Here is an 18,251-nt window from a genome sequence, read left to right on the forward strand (position 1 = left end):
ATGTTCATTCAATATCTCACCCATCTCCTGTGGTCCCACAGAGAGTTAGAAACTCTTGTAACACTAAATCAGTATTTACATATTCATGTGAGTTGGTATAGTCTCCAGGGCTATGGATCAAGAACTGGAACATGGGATTAGTGGAATCAGACCTTTGTGAACTGGCATGGACATGGACAGACAGAATGGCTTCTTTTTGTGCTGTATACATGTTTGAGTCTGTTGACCATCATTGAATTGGTATGCCATGTTTTCCCAATATCCTATTTTGTATTTGCTTCACATTAACATTGGGAAGTCCAACCTTAGATCCCTGCCTGAAACATTGATTCTTATATTGATTGCATTTTCCTTCCCAGCCCTATCTCAGGCTGAGCCAGATTGTTTTACAGTCTCTGCTTCTAAATTTGGACTTGACCATGAGATCATAAAAAATAGGAATGGGAGTAGGCCATTTGACCCCTCAAACCTGCTCTACCATTCAATTGGCTCATGGCTCATCCAAAATTTCTCTCGTCCATTTCATGTTTTCTGCCTCACCCTTGATTCCTCGACTGATCAAGGATCTATTTATCTCAGCTTTAAGTATACCCAATGACTGTGCTCCCACAGTTCTCTGTGCTAAACCTCCTGAGAGAACCTCCTCATCTCAATCTTAAATTGGTTCCCCTTTATTCTGAGACTTTGCCCTCTGGTCCTCAACTCTCCCATGAGGGGAAATATTTTCAACAGAGTGTCCTGGCCCAACTATTTTCAGCTGCTTCATCAATGACCTTCCCTCCATCATAAGGTCAGAAGTGGAGATGTTCGCCAACGATCACACAATGCTCAAGCCTATTCACAACTTCTCAGATACTGAAGCAGTCCATGCAGCAAGATCTGGACAATATCCAGACTTGGGCTGACAAATGGCAAGTGACGTTCGTGCCACACAAACAGCAGACTATGACCATCACCAATAACAGACAATCTAACCACCACCCCTCGACATTCAGTGGTGTTACCATCATTGAATCACTCACTATCAACTTTCTGGGGGTTATCATTGACCAGGAACTCAACTGGACTCACCACATAAACACAGTGACACAGGGCGGCACGGTGGCACAGTGGCACAGTGGTTAGCACTGCTGCCTCACAGCACCAGAGACCCGTGTTCAATTCCCGCCTCAGGCGACTGACTGTGTGGAGTTTGCACGTTCTCCCCGTGTCTGCGTGGGTTTCCTCCGGGTGCTCCGGTTTCCTCCTACAGTCCAAAGATGTGCGGGTCAGGTGAATTGGCCTGTTAAATTGCCCGGAGTGTTAGGTAAGGGGTAAATGTAGGGGTATGGGTGGGTTGCGCTTCGGCGGGTCGGTGTGGACTTGTTGGGCTGAAGGGCCTGTTTCCACACTGTAAGTAATCTAATCTAAAAAAGAGCAGGTCAGAATATTGCAACAAGTAATACACTTCCTGAATCCCAAAGCCTGTCTACTATCTACAAGGCACAAGTCAGGAGTATGATGGAATACTCCCCACTTGCCTGGATGGGGTGCAGCTCCAACAACACTCAAGAAGCCTGGCACCATCCAGGACAAAGCAATCCGCTTGATTGGCACTACATCCACAAGCATCCACTCCCTCCACCACTGACGCTCAGGAGCAGCAGTGTGTACTAAATAAATGATGCATTGCAGAAATTCACCAAAGATCCTGAGGCTGCACTTCCCAAACACACAACCACTTCCATCTAAAGGGACAAGGGCAGCAGATACTTGGGAACACCACCACCTGCAAGTTCCCCGCTAAGCCACTCACCATCCTGACTTGGAAATATGTTCCTGTTCCTTCACTGTTGCTGGGTCAGATTCCTGGAATTCACTCTCCAGTGGCAATGTGGGTCAACCCACAGCAGGTGGACTGCAGGGGTTCAAGAAGGCAGCTCACCAGCACCTTGTCAAGGGCAACTGGGGACAGGCAATAAATGCTGGTCCAGCCAGAGATGCCCACATTCCACAACATGAATAAATTAGAAAAAAAAACTTCCCAGCATTCCTTTAAGAATCCTATGTTTTCCAATTCTTCGATATCTTATTCTACTAGACTGCAATAAGTACCACCCTGACCTGTTTAGTCTTTGCTCATAAGACAGTCCCTCCATATCAGTGATCATCCAAGTGAGCCTTCTCTGAACTGCCTCCAGTGAAGTGATATCTGTCCTGAAATAAGTGGACCAAATCTGCTCACAGTACTCCAGGTTCAATCTCACCAGCACCTGGTTGCAGCAAGACTCCCCCTACTGGTATACTCAAACCCCCTCAAAATAAGTCAAAAGAGAAAATGCTGGAAAATCTCAGCAGGTCTGGCAGACCTGTAAGGAGAGAAAAGAGCTGACATTTCAAGTCTAACTGACCTTTTGTCAAAGCTTTGTCAGCTTTGACAAAGGGTAAGTTAGACTCGAAACGTCAGCTCTTTTCTCTGCTTACAGATGCTGCCAGACCTACTGAGATTTTAGAGCATTTTCTCTTTTGGTTTCAGATTCCAGCATCTGCAGTAATTTGCTTTTACCCTCAAAATAAGCATTTCATTAGCCTTCCTGATTTATTACTGCACCCATGTGCTAACTTTCTGTGTTTCATGCACAAGTACCCCAAGTCCCTTTATGTTGCAGCTTTCTGCAACTTTTCTCTATGTAAACAAAACTCTGTCCATTTGTTCTCTCTTCCAAAATGAAGAACTTCACATTTTCCGACAGCTTAGCTTCCATACATTTCCACCTGCCCATCTCCATTAATACCACATGGCAGTGTTAGATCTATCGAAATCAAACCTAGCATCTTCCAGGAATTGTCCCCACTCCTAACTCAAAGTAGCTTTTGATAATGGAAACGTAGCCATATTTATTCATTATGGAAAGGTTTCATTCATATTTCCATTGACCATACAGATTATGCATCTGCTAATGTATAAGCACCCAAAGCACTGACTTATTGTGCAATGTATTCATCTTTGATAGCACTGAGGAACTAAAATACATCATTTTGAGTGTGCTTCTGCCATTAAGTGAGATCATGACAGATCTATGACATATCTTCGTCCTTCCACAACACATATTGATGAACAAAACCAATCAATCATAGTATTAAGTTTAACGATTAACCGTACTATCAAGTTCATTTGAGGAAGAAGATGTCAAATTACAGCCAATGTTTTCTGTATAGAACTTTTTCCTAATTACAAATTGAAAGGCTTGGCTCAAACTTTTAGGCAATTCCATCTAATCCTCGACTGCCCCATCTGTAGAAATAGCTTTTCTTCCACCTTATCAGATCACGTTGAAATATTTAAAATTTGATTAAATGCCCCCCTTAACCTTCTGATATGTCAAGGATTACAGTTCAGGTTTTGTATATGCTGAGCTAGTAATTAAACCCTTAATTTTTTCTTCTGAAACCTCTAAGATATAGTCTCTTCAAAGCCATTTTGTCCTTCCTGAGGTGTAAACACACTACTACCATGCGTATTCTAGCTGGGTTTTGTATAACTATTATAACCTCTACTGAACTGCATACTGACCTGTTATTCCATTATTACAGACTTAATGATTATCCTTTCAATAACATTCTGATCTATGTATATTGACTCCTACGTTTCTTTTGAATATTTAGCATGTACTCTGATCTGTCCTTTTTAGATTTGAGCATCCACGAGGGGCTCCAATACAACCGGCAATCTCATCGCCCGACATATCCCCCACACAAGCATTACCATCAAGCCAGAGCATTCATGAGAGCACAGCAGCATAACCTACCTTTACAAATCAATGCTAGCTCTCTCTCTGAAAATGTTCTGGATGCTCAGTTGCTCTAGCCTTAAGTATGGGCTTTAGGAATTTCTTAACAACAGATTTTGAGCTGAATAGTTAATAATAATTGTTTCCCTCTCTCACATTCCTTAAATAGTAAAGCAATATGTGCAATTGTCTGATCTAAAGAAATAACTTCTGGGTTGTGAGGACTTTGGGCGATTACCGTCTGCAATGTTCCTACCAATTCCTTTGAAACGGTGTGTCTGAAATCTTCTGATTTTGATTTTTGTAACTCTTTAATTCCATTATTTTGCTTAATTAATTTTGGTAAGTCCCTAATTTAGCATTAGTTTTCTGTGTCTTTCATGCTATCCTCTTCACTTGCTATATATTCAGTTTCCAGCACAGATCATCTTGCAACCATGGTTCAGTAATGTGCTGTGATCCTGCTTAGGGACAATTAATCTTGAAAAAAGAAATGTGAACTCCCAGCAATTAATCACTGCCAGGGTTGGAGGATTTGAGCTAAAGAGAGAGGCTGAACAGGCTGGGTCTGTTTTCCCTGGAGCGTCGGAGGCTGAGGGGTGACCTTAAAGAGGTTTACAAAATCATGAGGGACATGGATAGGATAAATAGACAAAATCTTTTCCCTGGGATCGAGGAGTCCAGAACTAGAGGGCGTAGGTTTAGGGTGAGAGGGGAAAGATATAACAGAGACCCAAGGGGCAACCTTTTCACGCAGAGGGTGGTACGTGTATGGAATGAGCTGCCAGACAATGTGGTGGAGGCTGGTACACTTACAACATTTAAGAGGCATCTGGATGGGTATATGAATAGGAAGCGTTTGGAGGGATATGGGCCGGGTGCTGGCAGGTGGGACTAGATTGGGTTGGTATATCTGGTCGGCGTGGACAGGTTGGACCGAAGGGTCTGTTTCCATGCTGTACATCTCTATGACTCTATAAGATTACACATTTTCTGAAGGACACAATCTTTATTGTATTTAAAAGAATTAAACAAAACAAGTTGTAACACTCTAGGCTGTAAGTTATGTATGGTAAACCCATACCTTTACTCCTTAGTTACTCAAGCCATTTTGTTATAAGGAATATCAGCCTTTTTATTCAATCAAAGTTATTTAATTCTGCAGGATCACCCACGAATATACCACTGACCTGTGGTAATCATTTTAATTCGCCATTAGTACATGATTCATGTTTGACTTCTATTCCAGGGCTTGAGTATAACACTATGTTCAGTGCTGAGGGTTCAACCTTTTGGACATCAAACTGATACCATTATCTTCCTTTTTGGATGGATCTAAACAATCCCATGGCACTGTTTCAAAAAAAAAATTAGTTATCCAATATTTGGATTTATCCCTCAATCACTAATCACTGAAAAACCGATTATTTGGTCACTATCGCGTTGCTATTTGTGAGAGTTTTCTGAATGCAAATTGGCTACTGTGTTTGCTGTCTTAGAATGAGAACTACACAGTCAAGTACCCTGAGGTGTCTGATAATCATGCCAGTGATGACCATTTTGATAGATGTATTTTGCTCAGCTGTAGATTGTGCAAATGCCACCTCTCAGTGATGCAAAGAGCTGGCAAGCACAAAAGTGGCATGAAATATCTTTATAAGGTCAAAAATCAAATCACACCAGATGCTAGTCCAACAGCTTTATTTGAATTTGCAAGCTTTCAGAACTCAGCTGCTTCCCCAGGCATGGTATGATAGGGAGAAATAAGACACAGTATTGAAAAGGAAAAAAAAGTTAACAGCTTTAAAACTAGCAGCTCTTTTTGAATCCTTTTATCAGTTAGGAGGCAGAGTGCTGATTAAAATGCAAGATCCAGATACCTTTCATGTCTTTGTTGTTTGCTGATAAATACTGTGTCTTATACCTCGCTATATACCAAACCTGAGGAAGGAGCAGAGCTCTGAAAGATTGCAATTTAAAATAAACCTGTTGGACTATAACCTGGTGTCATTTGATTTTTGAACTTGTCCACCCCAGTCCAACTCCGGTATTTCCGCATCATACCTTTATAACATCTTAATTATGATAGAGAAAGCTTGGATTTAATAACTGTTCAATTAAAGTGAAATTCATCATCTGTTGTATTTGACTGTTGTATAAATTTGAGACGATCCAATTTGAGAACAAGCCCAATGACAGGACAAAAATCATTTGTAGTGGTTTAGCTCTGTTCAGAGAAGTATGATGGCTCTGATTTGGATCAGTTCTTACACTTGCAATGATGCGTTCCTTGGCTGGTGATGTCTTTATCTATAGTTTTCTTCACCTTTTTTTCCCAAGCCCAAGAGTTCAAGTCTATGTGACTTTCCCCTGGGTTTCCTTTATCGCACCAGGGAGCCTTTCTGCACCGTTCATCTGATCGGAGAGCAGAACATCTCCACATCAAACCCGCTGTCAGCCAGAGCTTTCCTCTTTACAGTCAGCGACATCCCACTATGACCCTGCAACCTAGGCGATGGCCTTGTGGTATTATCACTGGACTGTTAATCCAGAGACTCAGATTGTGTTCTGGGGACTCAGGTTCATAATCCCACCAGGGCACAGTTTGAATGCAATTAAAGAAATCATGAAATTAATCAAATGATGACCATGAATCAATTGTCAAGGAAAAACCCATCCGATTCACTTTAGGGAAGGAAACTGCCATCCTTGGCTGGTCTACATATGACTCCAGACTCTCAGCAATGTGGTTGACTCTTAAATTCCTCTGGGCAATTAGGGGTGGGTAATACATGCTGTGTAGCTAGTGATGCCCTCATCCCATGAATGAATAAAGGAGAAAAAAATCCCACAACTTTATGGCTGATTCATAGCCTGAGCAAAGGCTACAAATGCCAAGAGTTATTGGTGACATCTGTGCATCTGCAGGAAGTGACCATCTTGGCATTCATAGCATACACTCTGATGTTTCTTTCTTTTGTGATTTAATTATGCTACGTGTTTTTTAAAAAAGTTTCCTTTAACTATGTTGCCTTAGATTATAATTTATGACTATTACTCTGCTCACTTCCCTTTTCTTGGGTTTAGACGCGTTATTTATAAATAGTTTTTCCATCTGACCTTCAATGACCCACCATCTCCATCCAGTTTACTGTTTGAAAATCTTGGTGAGATACTTAGTCATGCTTCCCACTACAATCCACCTTCAGGTGAGGCCTGTCCCAGTGGTACAGTTCATAGTCTCCCAATGTTGCTACCAGTCCCCCATGAAATGAACTCTCCCTCTCCCTTGCCACTGCTTCAGCTCTATCCTCACCTCCCTCATCTACTCAACAAAATATTAATTTGTATGTGGCTCAAGAGATAATCCAGAGATCGTAACCCTAAAGGTCTTTTTTTCCTCTCCTTCATAATTTAGTTCTTTAGCTGTCGGAACTCAGGATTTGTTCAAACCTCCCGTTTTGCAAACTCACTTAGTCCACCACCGCTTCATATTCCAAACATTATCACTACGGCAACCATCATGTCTGGACTTTTTTGAAATTACTTTCTTTGTAACTCTAGATCCGAATGATTTTGGCCTTGATTTTAACCTGATGGATGCTATTGATGACAGGAATGACAACCGCGGCAAGGGAGGTAAAGATGACTCAGGTAAGAACTAATGGCAGAAAGAATCTTTCAAGGTGGGGTTATTTGAGTTCAAATTTCATTGGATGTTGGAGCTTCACAAGTGACACGTTGGGAATGTAACCTGTGTGAGAGCTTAAATTCAAAGAAAACTTAAATTGGAACTGAAGCATGTAATTAAAGTTTTTGCATCATATTTCTGCGAGGAAACCATCTGCAGTTTGGTATATGAAAGTACAGTTATTATGACCATGATCCTGGCATCAAAGTGAAATATCACATCTATTGGGACACTGTTCTGTCTGACAGGATTTCAGGCAAAGATCAATGTCCCCAAGAACATAATTTGTGATTTCCTGTCTGTCAATGACAATGTACTAAATACCAGTTATACCTGGCCATACAACTTGTTCTCCAATGCACGTAACAGCCTTGAGCTCACAATCAGCGTTATGTCCCAATCTGCTGCACAAAAGCTGTACCTCAAGCCCAAGGTTTCAGTCCAAGACCAGAAGCTGGGGGTAGGTTCATTTATCTCAAAAGCTCATTCCCTCTCAAGTTATCTACGTGGACAGTGAGGCATGTGCAACAGTTGTCAAAGCAGAGTCTAGACTTCAGATGCCTTCAAACAAACACCGAGCTGATAAGGAAGAGGAGTAAATCTATTGACCAAACTGAAAGTCTATAAAACAACAGTCCTGTGCACTATGCTCCAAGCATGCAAAAGATGGACTGTGTACTGGCAACACAACAAGAGCTTGTCCACTTCCATTGTGGAAGCCTTTGGAAGCTTCAGAAGATCATGTGTTAGGACAGTGGTTCAGTAGTTAACACTACTACCTTACAGCACCAGGACCCGAGTTCGAGTCCAGCCTCGGGTGATTGTCTGTATGTAGTTTACACATTCTCCCAGTGTCTGTGTGGGTTTCCTCCCACAGTCCAAAGATGGTTAGGTGGACTGGCCAATCTAAATTGCCCACATTGTCTAGGGATGTGTAGGCTAGGTGGGTTAACCCTGGGAAATGTAGGGAGAGGGTGGAGGTCTGGGAGGGAAGCTCTTTAGAGGGTCAGTGAAGACTCGATTGGCTGAATGACCTCTTGCCACCTTTAAGGATACTATGACATTCGATGATGACAGGATATAATTCAGACACTCTGGTGCTAACCCAAGCACAATAAATGTAATGAGACAATTACAACTGAGTTCAGCTGGTTTTGATGTCCTGTCTCAGCATAGCTAAAGAAAATGCGAAGAGGTCATTCTGAAGATTTCACTTCAGAGTTTTGACATTGACTTTTGAGTCCTAGAATCCTTGCCTGAGAACTAAAGCCAGGGAACTAAGGGTCTGTTTCCGCGTTGAACATCAGTGTAACTCTATGATTCTATAACTACACCTCGTACAACCAATTTTAAAAAAATACACTCTAATAAAAACTAAGTACTGCTGATGCTGAAATATAAAATAAAAAACAAAAATGTTGCTGGAGAAACTCAGCAGGTCTGGTTGCATATGTGGAGAGAGAAGCAGAGTTAACGTTTCAAGTCTAATATGATTTATTTTTTGGACTGGAATAAAAATGTTGGTGCAGTGCCAAGAGTGTGGTGCTGGAAAAGCACAGCAGGTCAGGAAGCATCAGGCATTCCTGATGAAGGGCTTATGCCCGAAACATCGATTCTCCTGCTCCTCAGATGCTGCCTGACTTGCTGTGCTTTTCCAGCACCACACTCTCGACTCTGATCTCCAGCATCTGCAGTCCTCACTTTCTCCAAAAAAAATATTGGTGCAGCCTCCTTTGGAAGTGACCGTGTGTGTGTGTGTGTGTGTGTGTGTGTGTGTGTGTGTGTGGTTGGGGGGGGGGGGGGGGGGGGTGGAATTGTGAGGCAGCAACCTGCCTGAAATGCAATTCATCATAGAATCCCTACAGTGCAGATAGAGACTGTTTGGCCTACACTGACCCTGTGAAGAGCATCCCATCCTGTTTCAATGGTCTACAACCCTGCATTTCTTGTGGCTAACCCACCTAGCCTGCACATCCGTGGACATCACAGCTTGGTATGTTTTTTTATTTCAAAAATATACTTTATCCATAAAATAATTTGATGGTCTGTACACTTGGACATGCCATACATATGTAAACATTCCATTTCTTTGCATCCCGAAACAGATTAACCATTCCTATTTACAGGTCTGTACTATTACCTTTTTAGCTGAGGCGTCAGCAGAGCCCAAATGACTGCGCGGCCCCCTGTTCTTCTTTAGGCAGGCAGATGTTACACGGTGGTCTTTCCCCACCGCGCCTTGGTGACAGCTGCCCCAAGCTTCAGCGCGTCTCTCAACACGTAGTCCTGGACCTTGGAATGTGCCAGTCTGCAACACTCAGTCGGGTTCAACTCCTTCAGCTGGAAGATCAACAGGTTTCGGACCACTCAGAGACTGTCCTTCACCGAGTTGATGATCCTCCAGGCACAGTTGATGTTCATCTTGGTGTGTGTCCTGGGGAACAGGCCGTAGAGAACGGAGTCCCATGTGACAGGCTCGTACCCCCGCAGCCACTTCGAGGGCAGCATGCAGTGCGGCTGAGAGTCCGGGCGTGCATAAAGGATCTCACAGGCAGAGCCCTTCTCACCACCAGCCAAGCCATGTCTTGGTGCTTGTTGGAAAGTTCTGGCGATGAGGCATTCTGCCAAATGACTTTGACAGTCTGCTCAGGGAACTGCTCGATAGGATCCGCCCTCTCCTTTTCCCGAACGATCTCAAGGACACTACATGCTGACCACTTCCTGATGGACTTCTGGTCAAAGGTGTTTTTCTTCATAAACTTCTCCACGAAGGACAAGTGATACGGATTGGTCCAACTACTCGGAGCGTTCCGCGGCAGCGAGGCCAGGCCCATCCTTCGCAACACCGGGGACAGGTAGAACCTCAGTACGTAGTGACACTTGGTGTTTGCGTACCGGGGATCCACACACAGCTTGATGCAGCCACACACAAAGGTGGCCATCAGGGTGAGGGTGGCATTGGGTGTATTTTTTCCCCCATTGACCAGATCTTTGTACAGCGAGTCCCTTCGGACCCGGTCCATCTTTGACCTCCATATAAACTTGAAGATGGCCCGGGTGACTGCAGCGGCACAGGTTCTGGGAATAGGCCAGACCTGTGCCACGTATAATAGCAATGACAGTGCCTCGCACCTGATGACCAGGTTTTTTCCCACAATGGAGAGTGACCGTAGCTTTCATCTGCCAGTTTCTGCCTCACTTTGCTGATATGCTCCTCCCAAGAGGAGCATCAGGCATTCCTGATGAAGGGCTTATGCCCGAAACATCGATTCTCCTGCTCCTCGGATGCTGCCTGACTTGCTGTGTTTTTCCAGCACCACACTCTCGACTCTGATCTCCAGCATCTGCACGCCCCAGCCCCCACCCCCCCGAACCAAATACCCAGCACCAACTTGATATGGTTCTATTTATAGAATATCATCCAGGCACAAACTAGCCTTAGCAGTCGTTTGTTTAACTTCCAGAACCCTACCAACCACCCTGAACAATGCAGGGGAATATCTGCACCATGAGCGATGAACAACGCAATGTTGCATTTCTATATTGACAAAATCACTTGTTCTAAAGTTGAAACAGACAAATGGAAATAGGATGATCCATAATTTACATTTAAATGAAAAGGTCCAATAGCAAGGGGTGTGTGTGTGTGTGTGTGTGTGTGTGTGTGTGTGTGTGTGTGTGTGTGTGTGTGTGTGTGTGTGTGTGTGTGTGTGTGTGTGTGTGTGTGTGTGTGTGTGTGTTCGATTTATAAAGCTTACAAAGCTTGTAAACCTTTGTTACTCAAATGCAGCAATATAATTTTCTACTGACCATTAACTGATGATTGATGCCTATTGCAAACAGAAAATTCTGTTTAAAGCCCTGCACCACTAAATGGTGGGAAAATGTGAGAATTCAGTCTTGGGAATGGGCACCGCTTACTTCAGGGAGACAAGCTAATGTGGGGAATGGTCATCACAGAGGTTATTCCTTCTTATGCTTTAATGTTCTTAGCTGAAGTTTCCATCTGTCCAACAGATCACCCTTCTGTTCCAGGCTCCAAAGGAAATGACAAACCTAAAGGAGGTAAAAGAATGGGTAAGGAGGTTGTCACTAGAGCTGGGTGATCCAGGTCAAGGTTTTCAAAGTCAAACCAAACGTAATGCAAAAGATCTGATTTGACACTCTGAGCCAGAGTTTTGAGACAGCTGACAAGACTGAGCCTTTTCAACAACAAAGATCTCCGCACAAGGGCAGCCATTTTCAGATGACCACACTATTCAAGCAAGGCAGTTATTCTCCTGCTAACCACCTAAATTAGCCGTGACAATCCGATCAGCCGGTCCTATTGAGGGAGTCATTTTTCCACTCCAATTAAGGTGCTGCACTGAACATTCTTAGTTATTCGACTTTGCAAATCATAATACATTGCTGCAAAAGGGACAATGCAATTTCAAAATATCTGATCATTGTTGAAGGTTTCCAACTCACAACCTTAATATTTGCATTCACAAAGTGAAAGTTTTAATAGCAAGTCACAATAGTGACTAGTACACATAAGCTGGCATCACTAGCTGTGGCAAAGGCTTCGCTGTTGGGATCACTTTTAATCAAAAAAATGATATTTTGAAGGTGGAGAGCAGATTTATAACCTATGCTGCCTGTTTATACAGGCAGGGGGCTGAAGCTTTTAAGGGTTACGTCATATTCAGTACATTGTCTAAATATCAGCAAGACTAATTAGACCCATTGCTTTTCTCCAAACGGTCAACTGAGTAAACATTTGTTGGACAGGACATCATTTGAAAACCAGCACAAAAACTATTGAATTAATATGTTCAGTTGAGTTCTTCCTGCTGTACCCTCCTACATCTGAAGACTTAGGGTGTGCCCATATGAATTAGTAACAATCCAACAAGTTGTCACAGAATTAGCCCGAGTGTATTGTTTCGGTGTTAGAACAGTGGTGCTTTCTAATCCCTATAGTTACTAGAAGGATTAGACACAAATCGAAGGAAGCATGCTGGCAGAATCCATTCAAACAGAATAACATATTGCTGTCTCAAAGTAGGAACAGAGTGTCATATCTTCTAGCTGTATGAACAACTTAAATCAGGGCACTGATATGGTTTGTATTTTTTGAAGAGAGAGACATTTTCTGGATTCATCCAGCTTTACTCGCAGCTAGTTGCATCCTCCTATCCAGTTGCTCACTGCATTCTGATCTCAGATCTCCAAAGACTGTCCCTATCCTGTATACGCAGTATGTGTCTATTAACAGCACTGTCCTTTCTGGGACTTAAAACTTCTGCTTGTTAAAAGAAATTTAAGCATTGCATACTCTTTATACCATTGATAAAATGTGGTTTAATAAGAGCCTTGCACGACTGCACAGTTTTACTAGAATATAATGGCAGTGTAATCTCTGAGCGTGGATAAAATTTGCAAATGTTAATCGAGCTGGCGCATGGCTGTATAATGTCTTCTTTCTGCTTTCTTCTGTCTGATTTGTGCTTTGACAATTTTGAAAATGGTTCAGTTTTAAACAGAAGCTTTTTTCCCAAAGTTCAGGTTCACCTCTTGAAAATGAAGAGCCACCAGTTACAAATTAGTAACAACAGACTCTCACCTGTGCTACTCAGTCACTTTGAAACCATTTCAATGACGCAGACTTCCTAAAACAAAAATTACCTTCCATCTCCCTCATCCATACCCTCTTCCCAACCACTACCCCCATCACCAACCAATAAGAAAACTGGGATGATTGGAGTCAGGGAATTTGCTAAAAAAAAACCCAAAATTTCAAAACTTCCCTCCAGCCAATACTTCCAGGTTAAACAGATCTGGGGTGAGATGGAGGAGAAAGTGAGGACTGCAGATGCTGCAGATTAGAGCTGAAAATGCATTGCTGGAAAAGCGCAGCAGGTCAGGCAGCATCCAAACAGCAGGAGAATCGACATTTCGGGCATGAGCCCTTCTTCAGGAATGAGGAAAGTGTGTCCAGCAGGCTAAGATAAAAGGTAGAGAGGAGGGACTTGGGGGAGGGGTGTTGGAAATGCTCATGCCCGAAACGTCGATTCTCCTGCTGTTTGGATGCTGCCTGACCTGCTGCGCTTTTCCAGCAACACATTTTCAGCTGGGGTGAGATGGAGGCAAACACAGTCGTAGGTAGATGGCTGGTCATTTATGTGTTATGTTTACAAGCCAAACCAAATCAGCCTTACTATCACTGGATTTGCAATATTGTGAAACTCAAATATTCAATGACCCTCCAAATTTGCCCAGTTCTTCTTAACTCGACTCTATGAATAACAGATCTTGAGCACCAAGTTTATAATTAAACAAAAATTAACTACTTATTAGTATTATGGTGACTTTAGTAGGACAAAACTAAACAACTTAATTTAATTAATATCTATGCTTTAAATCCAATTTTCTTTGATCATAACAATCCCATTCATACACAGACAAGCTAACAGACATAGTTAATAAAAAAACTAGAAAGAGAAGTAAAGGATTTGCCAGTTCAGTTAAACACTTTCAAACAATGGATGCCAAGCCTTCATGCAGTCCTTGGATAATGAGTTGTTCACAGGTACAAAATCGAATATCTAATTTGAAGTCACTGGTGAATGCAAACAATTTCAGTAGACTTCCAGAATCTTTTACTGATTCTTACAAACTGGGATTTTCTCAGAACGTTCAACAATTCTGTAACAGGACAGACACCTGGAAAAAGTAAAAAATAACAGCAGCCAGTCCAAAAGTCTCCAAAAATCACTCTGCACCTACCATAACCAGTCAAAACACGCTTACTGCATCCTTTTCTTTTTTAAATTAATATTCTCTGTGATCGATGTGAACCTATCAGTCCCTCCTTGATGGAGCAACTCAACATCCAACCAGCTGCCAGTCCTGGGTATAGCAACATATTTAGTGCCAATTAATAAATCCTGAAAGAAGGAACAGGGTGTAAGTTACATTATCTTCCAGGCCAGTCACCAGTGCAAACATCTGCAACTTTTCTTCCTTTTTAAAACATGTAGATGTTCAAAGTTCAACCAACCCTAACCTCAAGTCACAGCGCCACCCAAAAAAATGAGAACATTGAAGAAAAAAGAGACCTTTCACATTGTAATGAGGTTGTGTCTGCTTCTAGATAATCTGTCAGGTTTAACCCAGCCTGACTAGCTCAATTTCCTGGGTGAGCAGTATTTGTGGAAGAGGTAAATACCTAAACAGCAATGCAAGTGAATGAAGAGTAGGAGGTATGAACACCCCCAACACACACATGTACGCGTGGGCACACACACACACTCTCCTAGAAGTAATTAAGTGACACAGTTGCTGTGACTGCTTCATGTTTCCCGAATAGTTTGCCCCACAACCCTCCCATCTCAACTTGCAAACAAGTGAAATCATGTTTTTAATGCTAACCATGATCCGGAGTTAATTATTCTTGAATATAGATCTCTTGGACAAATTATTGGCTTGTAAATTTTTTTATGCTCTGAGTGAAATACTCCAATGCCATAACAGTGAAGCAAATAATTATTCCGTTTCTTTCCATGTAACTGACTCCAGGGACAAGTGTTAACTCATGATCCAATGTGCTAATATTCACAGAGCCCTGTGCTGATTTTATTCCGCACGCTCCTGAGGGGATTGCACTGTTTCCACAGGTCACTTGTGCTCCGTCTCCCATCAGTCAAACATTAGAACAGAGAGCTCTCGGAGACATCTCTGTGTCCTGAGATTTTGATCTGGCTTAAATCCCAAGTAAGATGTAAAACTAAAAAAAAATGCAAAAGAACAGTGGACTGAAAGAAAATAATAATTCGAGGTGGAGTTAAACCTGACTTGGCTCCAGCCTTTGTGTCATGGTATCTCCAGCAATATTAGTTCAACTATTATCCATAAAGGAACCTCATCCACAAGAGAGGTTGATCACAGTGAAACAACCCCGCCTAGCTGTGTGTTGAATTTTCTCCAGACTACATTGACAGATTATATCAATTTAGAGTGACATGTGAGGTAAATCTGAAGCCTCTTGCCATCAGGTAGGTATGTGAATGCTGTGAAACTGCTGAATTATTTCAGACAGTGATCTGGGGAATCATTAGTTTGCTGTTCAGCAAAGGACACATCACTCTTACTTTTTTCAAGGGTTGCTTCAATGTTGACATGTTTTGACAGTCTAGTTCTAAGTGATGTTGGCCTAAATTGCATCATGTCACATTTTGGGTCTGATTCCGTTCAATCATTTGGGAATTATCTAACTCCTGCTATCATATGCAAAACATTAACCCATCAAGCAACTTGATGTGAGAGAGATGGTTGACAAGCAGCATACTTGGATGCTGAGATTGTAGTCTGTAAATAAAGCCGATTTGTAATAGCTATCCTTTTTCCAACACTTCCATGCCTTAACTTATTCCTAAACGACTACTACTGTGCTCCTGATTAGCTGGTGTGTGTCAGCATTTTACCTTGGGTCAGAAGGCTTTAGACTAAACAATACACTGTGGACATTTTTTTTTTCAGAATATGTATTATATGCTAAGTTCTATTTGCAAATGATGAGTTGATTTTGACATGCACATACTTTGCTACCTGATCATTTGGACTAGAGCAAATTCCGTTTATCCTTGTCAGCTGAATGAGCACCAGTTCCCGAACTGTTGTTTGGCACTTCATGTTCATACTTTAGAATGTCACTTCCACTTAAATACCTGCCCCTGGGATGCAACAGTTTCATTCCAGTGTTTGGCAGTGATGTCATTTCCTGTCTATGTCTAGATACCTCGAACCTTTCAGATAAAGACCTGGAAGATCTATTGGGCGGTGGAGGCTATAAACCAGATAAGAAAAATTCAGGTAAGTGACAAACAATTAGATTCATAAGGTTGTTGGTTTTCACACAATGAATGTTGCACAACACATGTATTAATTTATCAAAATATCATTAGGAGAAGTTGCGATACAGAGTCAATTCAATTCAGGAAGGTGTAGTTGAGAATTTTTCAATCACATTTACCCCTTTGTTCCCATTTTCCTTCCTTATGCTCTGCTTCATCTCCTTCTAATATTGACGTTGTACTTTCCTCATATAGTAACCTTGGAAGTGAACTCATGTGATCGTAACTCTGGGGCCTAAAATTTTACAAACAGCTATTCAGGTAACAGAGGGCTCCATTATATTCTGCTGAAAGTTCTTAAGGATATTGTGCAAATGGTTTCAGGTTGAGATCAATGGACAAGTGATAGGCGTGAGCAAATTCATTGATTTATTCGGCTTTCAGACCCCGGTTTGATACTTATAATCTCAGTTCATTCATGACCGTACATAATGAAGTCCACACGCGCACAGAGATGTACTGACAACTATGCATCCTGGCACAAGAGACCGAGGTCACCTGGCTAGCTTCTGGTAGGGCAACATCTTTAATGGGTGAACATGGCTAAATTTATCGTCGATATGGTCCCCCTTCATGCCCTCTTAAGAAAACACAGCATTACTTTTCACTTCCCAGCTGCACCTCACCACCATCCTCTCTCAGCACCTCCGCTGTCAAATACTTGTCAAAATACAGCCACGAGTGAGCAGAAATATTGCCATTTTAGATATTTGGGAACCCGAAGCCACTTAAGAAACTCGGTTCCCACTTTACAAACTCTATTCCTGAGCTACTGGCTCCATCCTGTTCTCTGGCACAGTGTGAGGTTAAGCCACTCTGTGGGTGACATTTTATCCAGGCATGAACCTCTGACCATATCTGTACCATCACGAAGACAGTCTGTTTCCACCTCAGTAATGTTGCTCCACATTATCCATCTCAGTTTGTTTGCTGCTGAAAATGCCACCCGTGCCTATGTTACTTCTAAATGTGACCAAACCTTACTGGCTGGTGCTCCACATTCTTCCTCTGCTTCAGTTTGTTCTTTTAGCGGAGGGTCAGTACAAAGTCAGTCCATTCCCTTCTGCTGTAAACAACAGCAGTTTTACAGCTGCATTGTACCTGCACGGTGGCATAGTGGTCAGCACTGCTGCCTCACAGCACCAGAGACCCGGGTTCAATTCCCACCTCAGGCAACTGTGTGTGGAGTTTGCACATTCTCACAGTGTCTGTGTGGGTTTCCTCCCACAGTTCAAAAATGTGCAGGTTAGGTGAATTGGCCATGCTAAATCGCCTGTGGTGTTAGCTGAAGGGGTAAATATTGGGGAATGGGTCTGGGTGGGTAGATCTTCGGAGGGTCAGTGTGGACTTGTTGGGCCGAAGGGCCTGTTTCCACACTGTAAGTAATCTAATCTACATTCTGTTGCTGGGCTACCTCCTACATTCAACCTGGCAATAAACCTATCAACTAAAACTCTATTGCGCTTGTCTTAACTGACACAAAGCCCTGTTCCCTTGTCTCTCCTCAGCTCACATGCAACATCATGATTTTTAACATTCTCATCTTTATTAATCTTAGATTACTTACAATGTGGAAACAGGCCCTTCGGCCCAACAAGTCCACACTAACCCTCCGAAGAGCAACCCACCCAGACCCATTCCCTAACATATACCTCTTCACCTAACACTATGGGCAATTTAGCATGGCCAATTCACCTAACCTGCACATTTTTGGACTGTGGGAGGAAACCGGAGCATTCGGAGGAAACCCACACAGACACGGGGAGAATGTGCAAACTCCACACAGTCAGTCTCCTGAGGCTGGAATTGAACCCAGGTCCTTGGCGCTGTGAAGCAGCAGTGCTAACCACTGTGCCACCGTGCCTTCATGGCCTGGCCAAACACGCAGCCCCC

At 42.6% G+C, this 18,251-nt stretch overlaps 1 protein-coding gene across 1 annotated transcript in view; it reads left to right on the forward strand.

Annotated features, from left to right (window-relative positions):
* Positions 1 to 18,251, forward strand: part of LOC132820293 (CD99 antigen-like protein 2) — a 145,618-nt gene that overhangs the window by 120,008 nt on the left and 7,359 nt on the right. Inside the window, exons 5-7 of the mRNA XM_060832317.1 lie at positions 7,335 to 7,424; positions 11,479 to 11,538; positions 16,240 to 16,317. Coding sequence (XP_060688300.1) covers positions 7,335 to 7,424; positions 11,479 to 11,538; positions 16,240 to 16,317 — 228 coding nt within the window. The remainder of the gene's footprint in view (positions 1 to 7,334; positions 7,425 to 11,478; positions 11,539 to 16,239; positions 16,318 to 18,251) is intronic.

Source organism: Hemiscyllium ocellatum, chromosome 11 (assembly GCF_020745735.1).
Source record: "Hemiscyllium ocellatum isolate sHemOce1 chromosome 11, sHemOce1.pat.X.cur, whole genome shotgun sequence".
NCBI lineage: Eukaryota > Metazoa > Chordata > Chondrichthyes > Orectolobiformes > Hemiscylliidae > Hemiscyllium > Hemiscyllium ocellatum.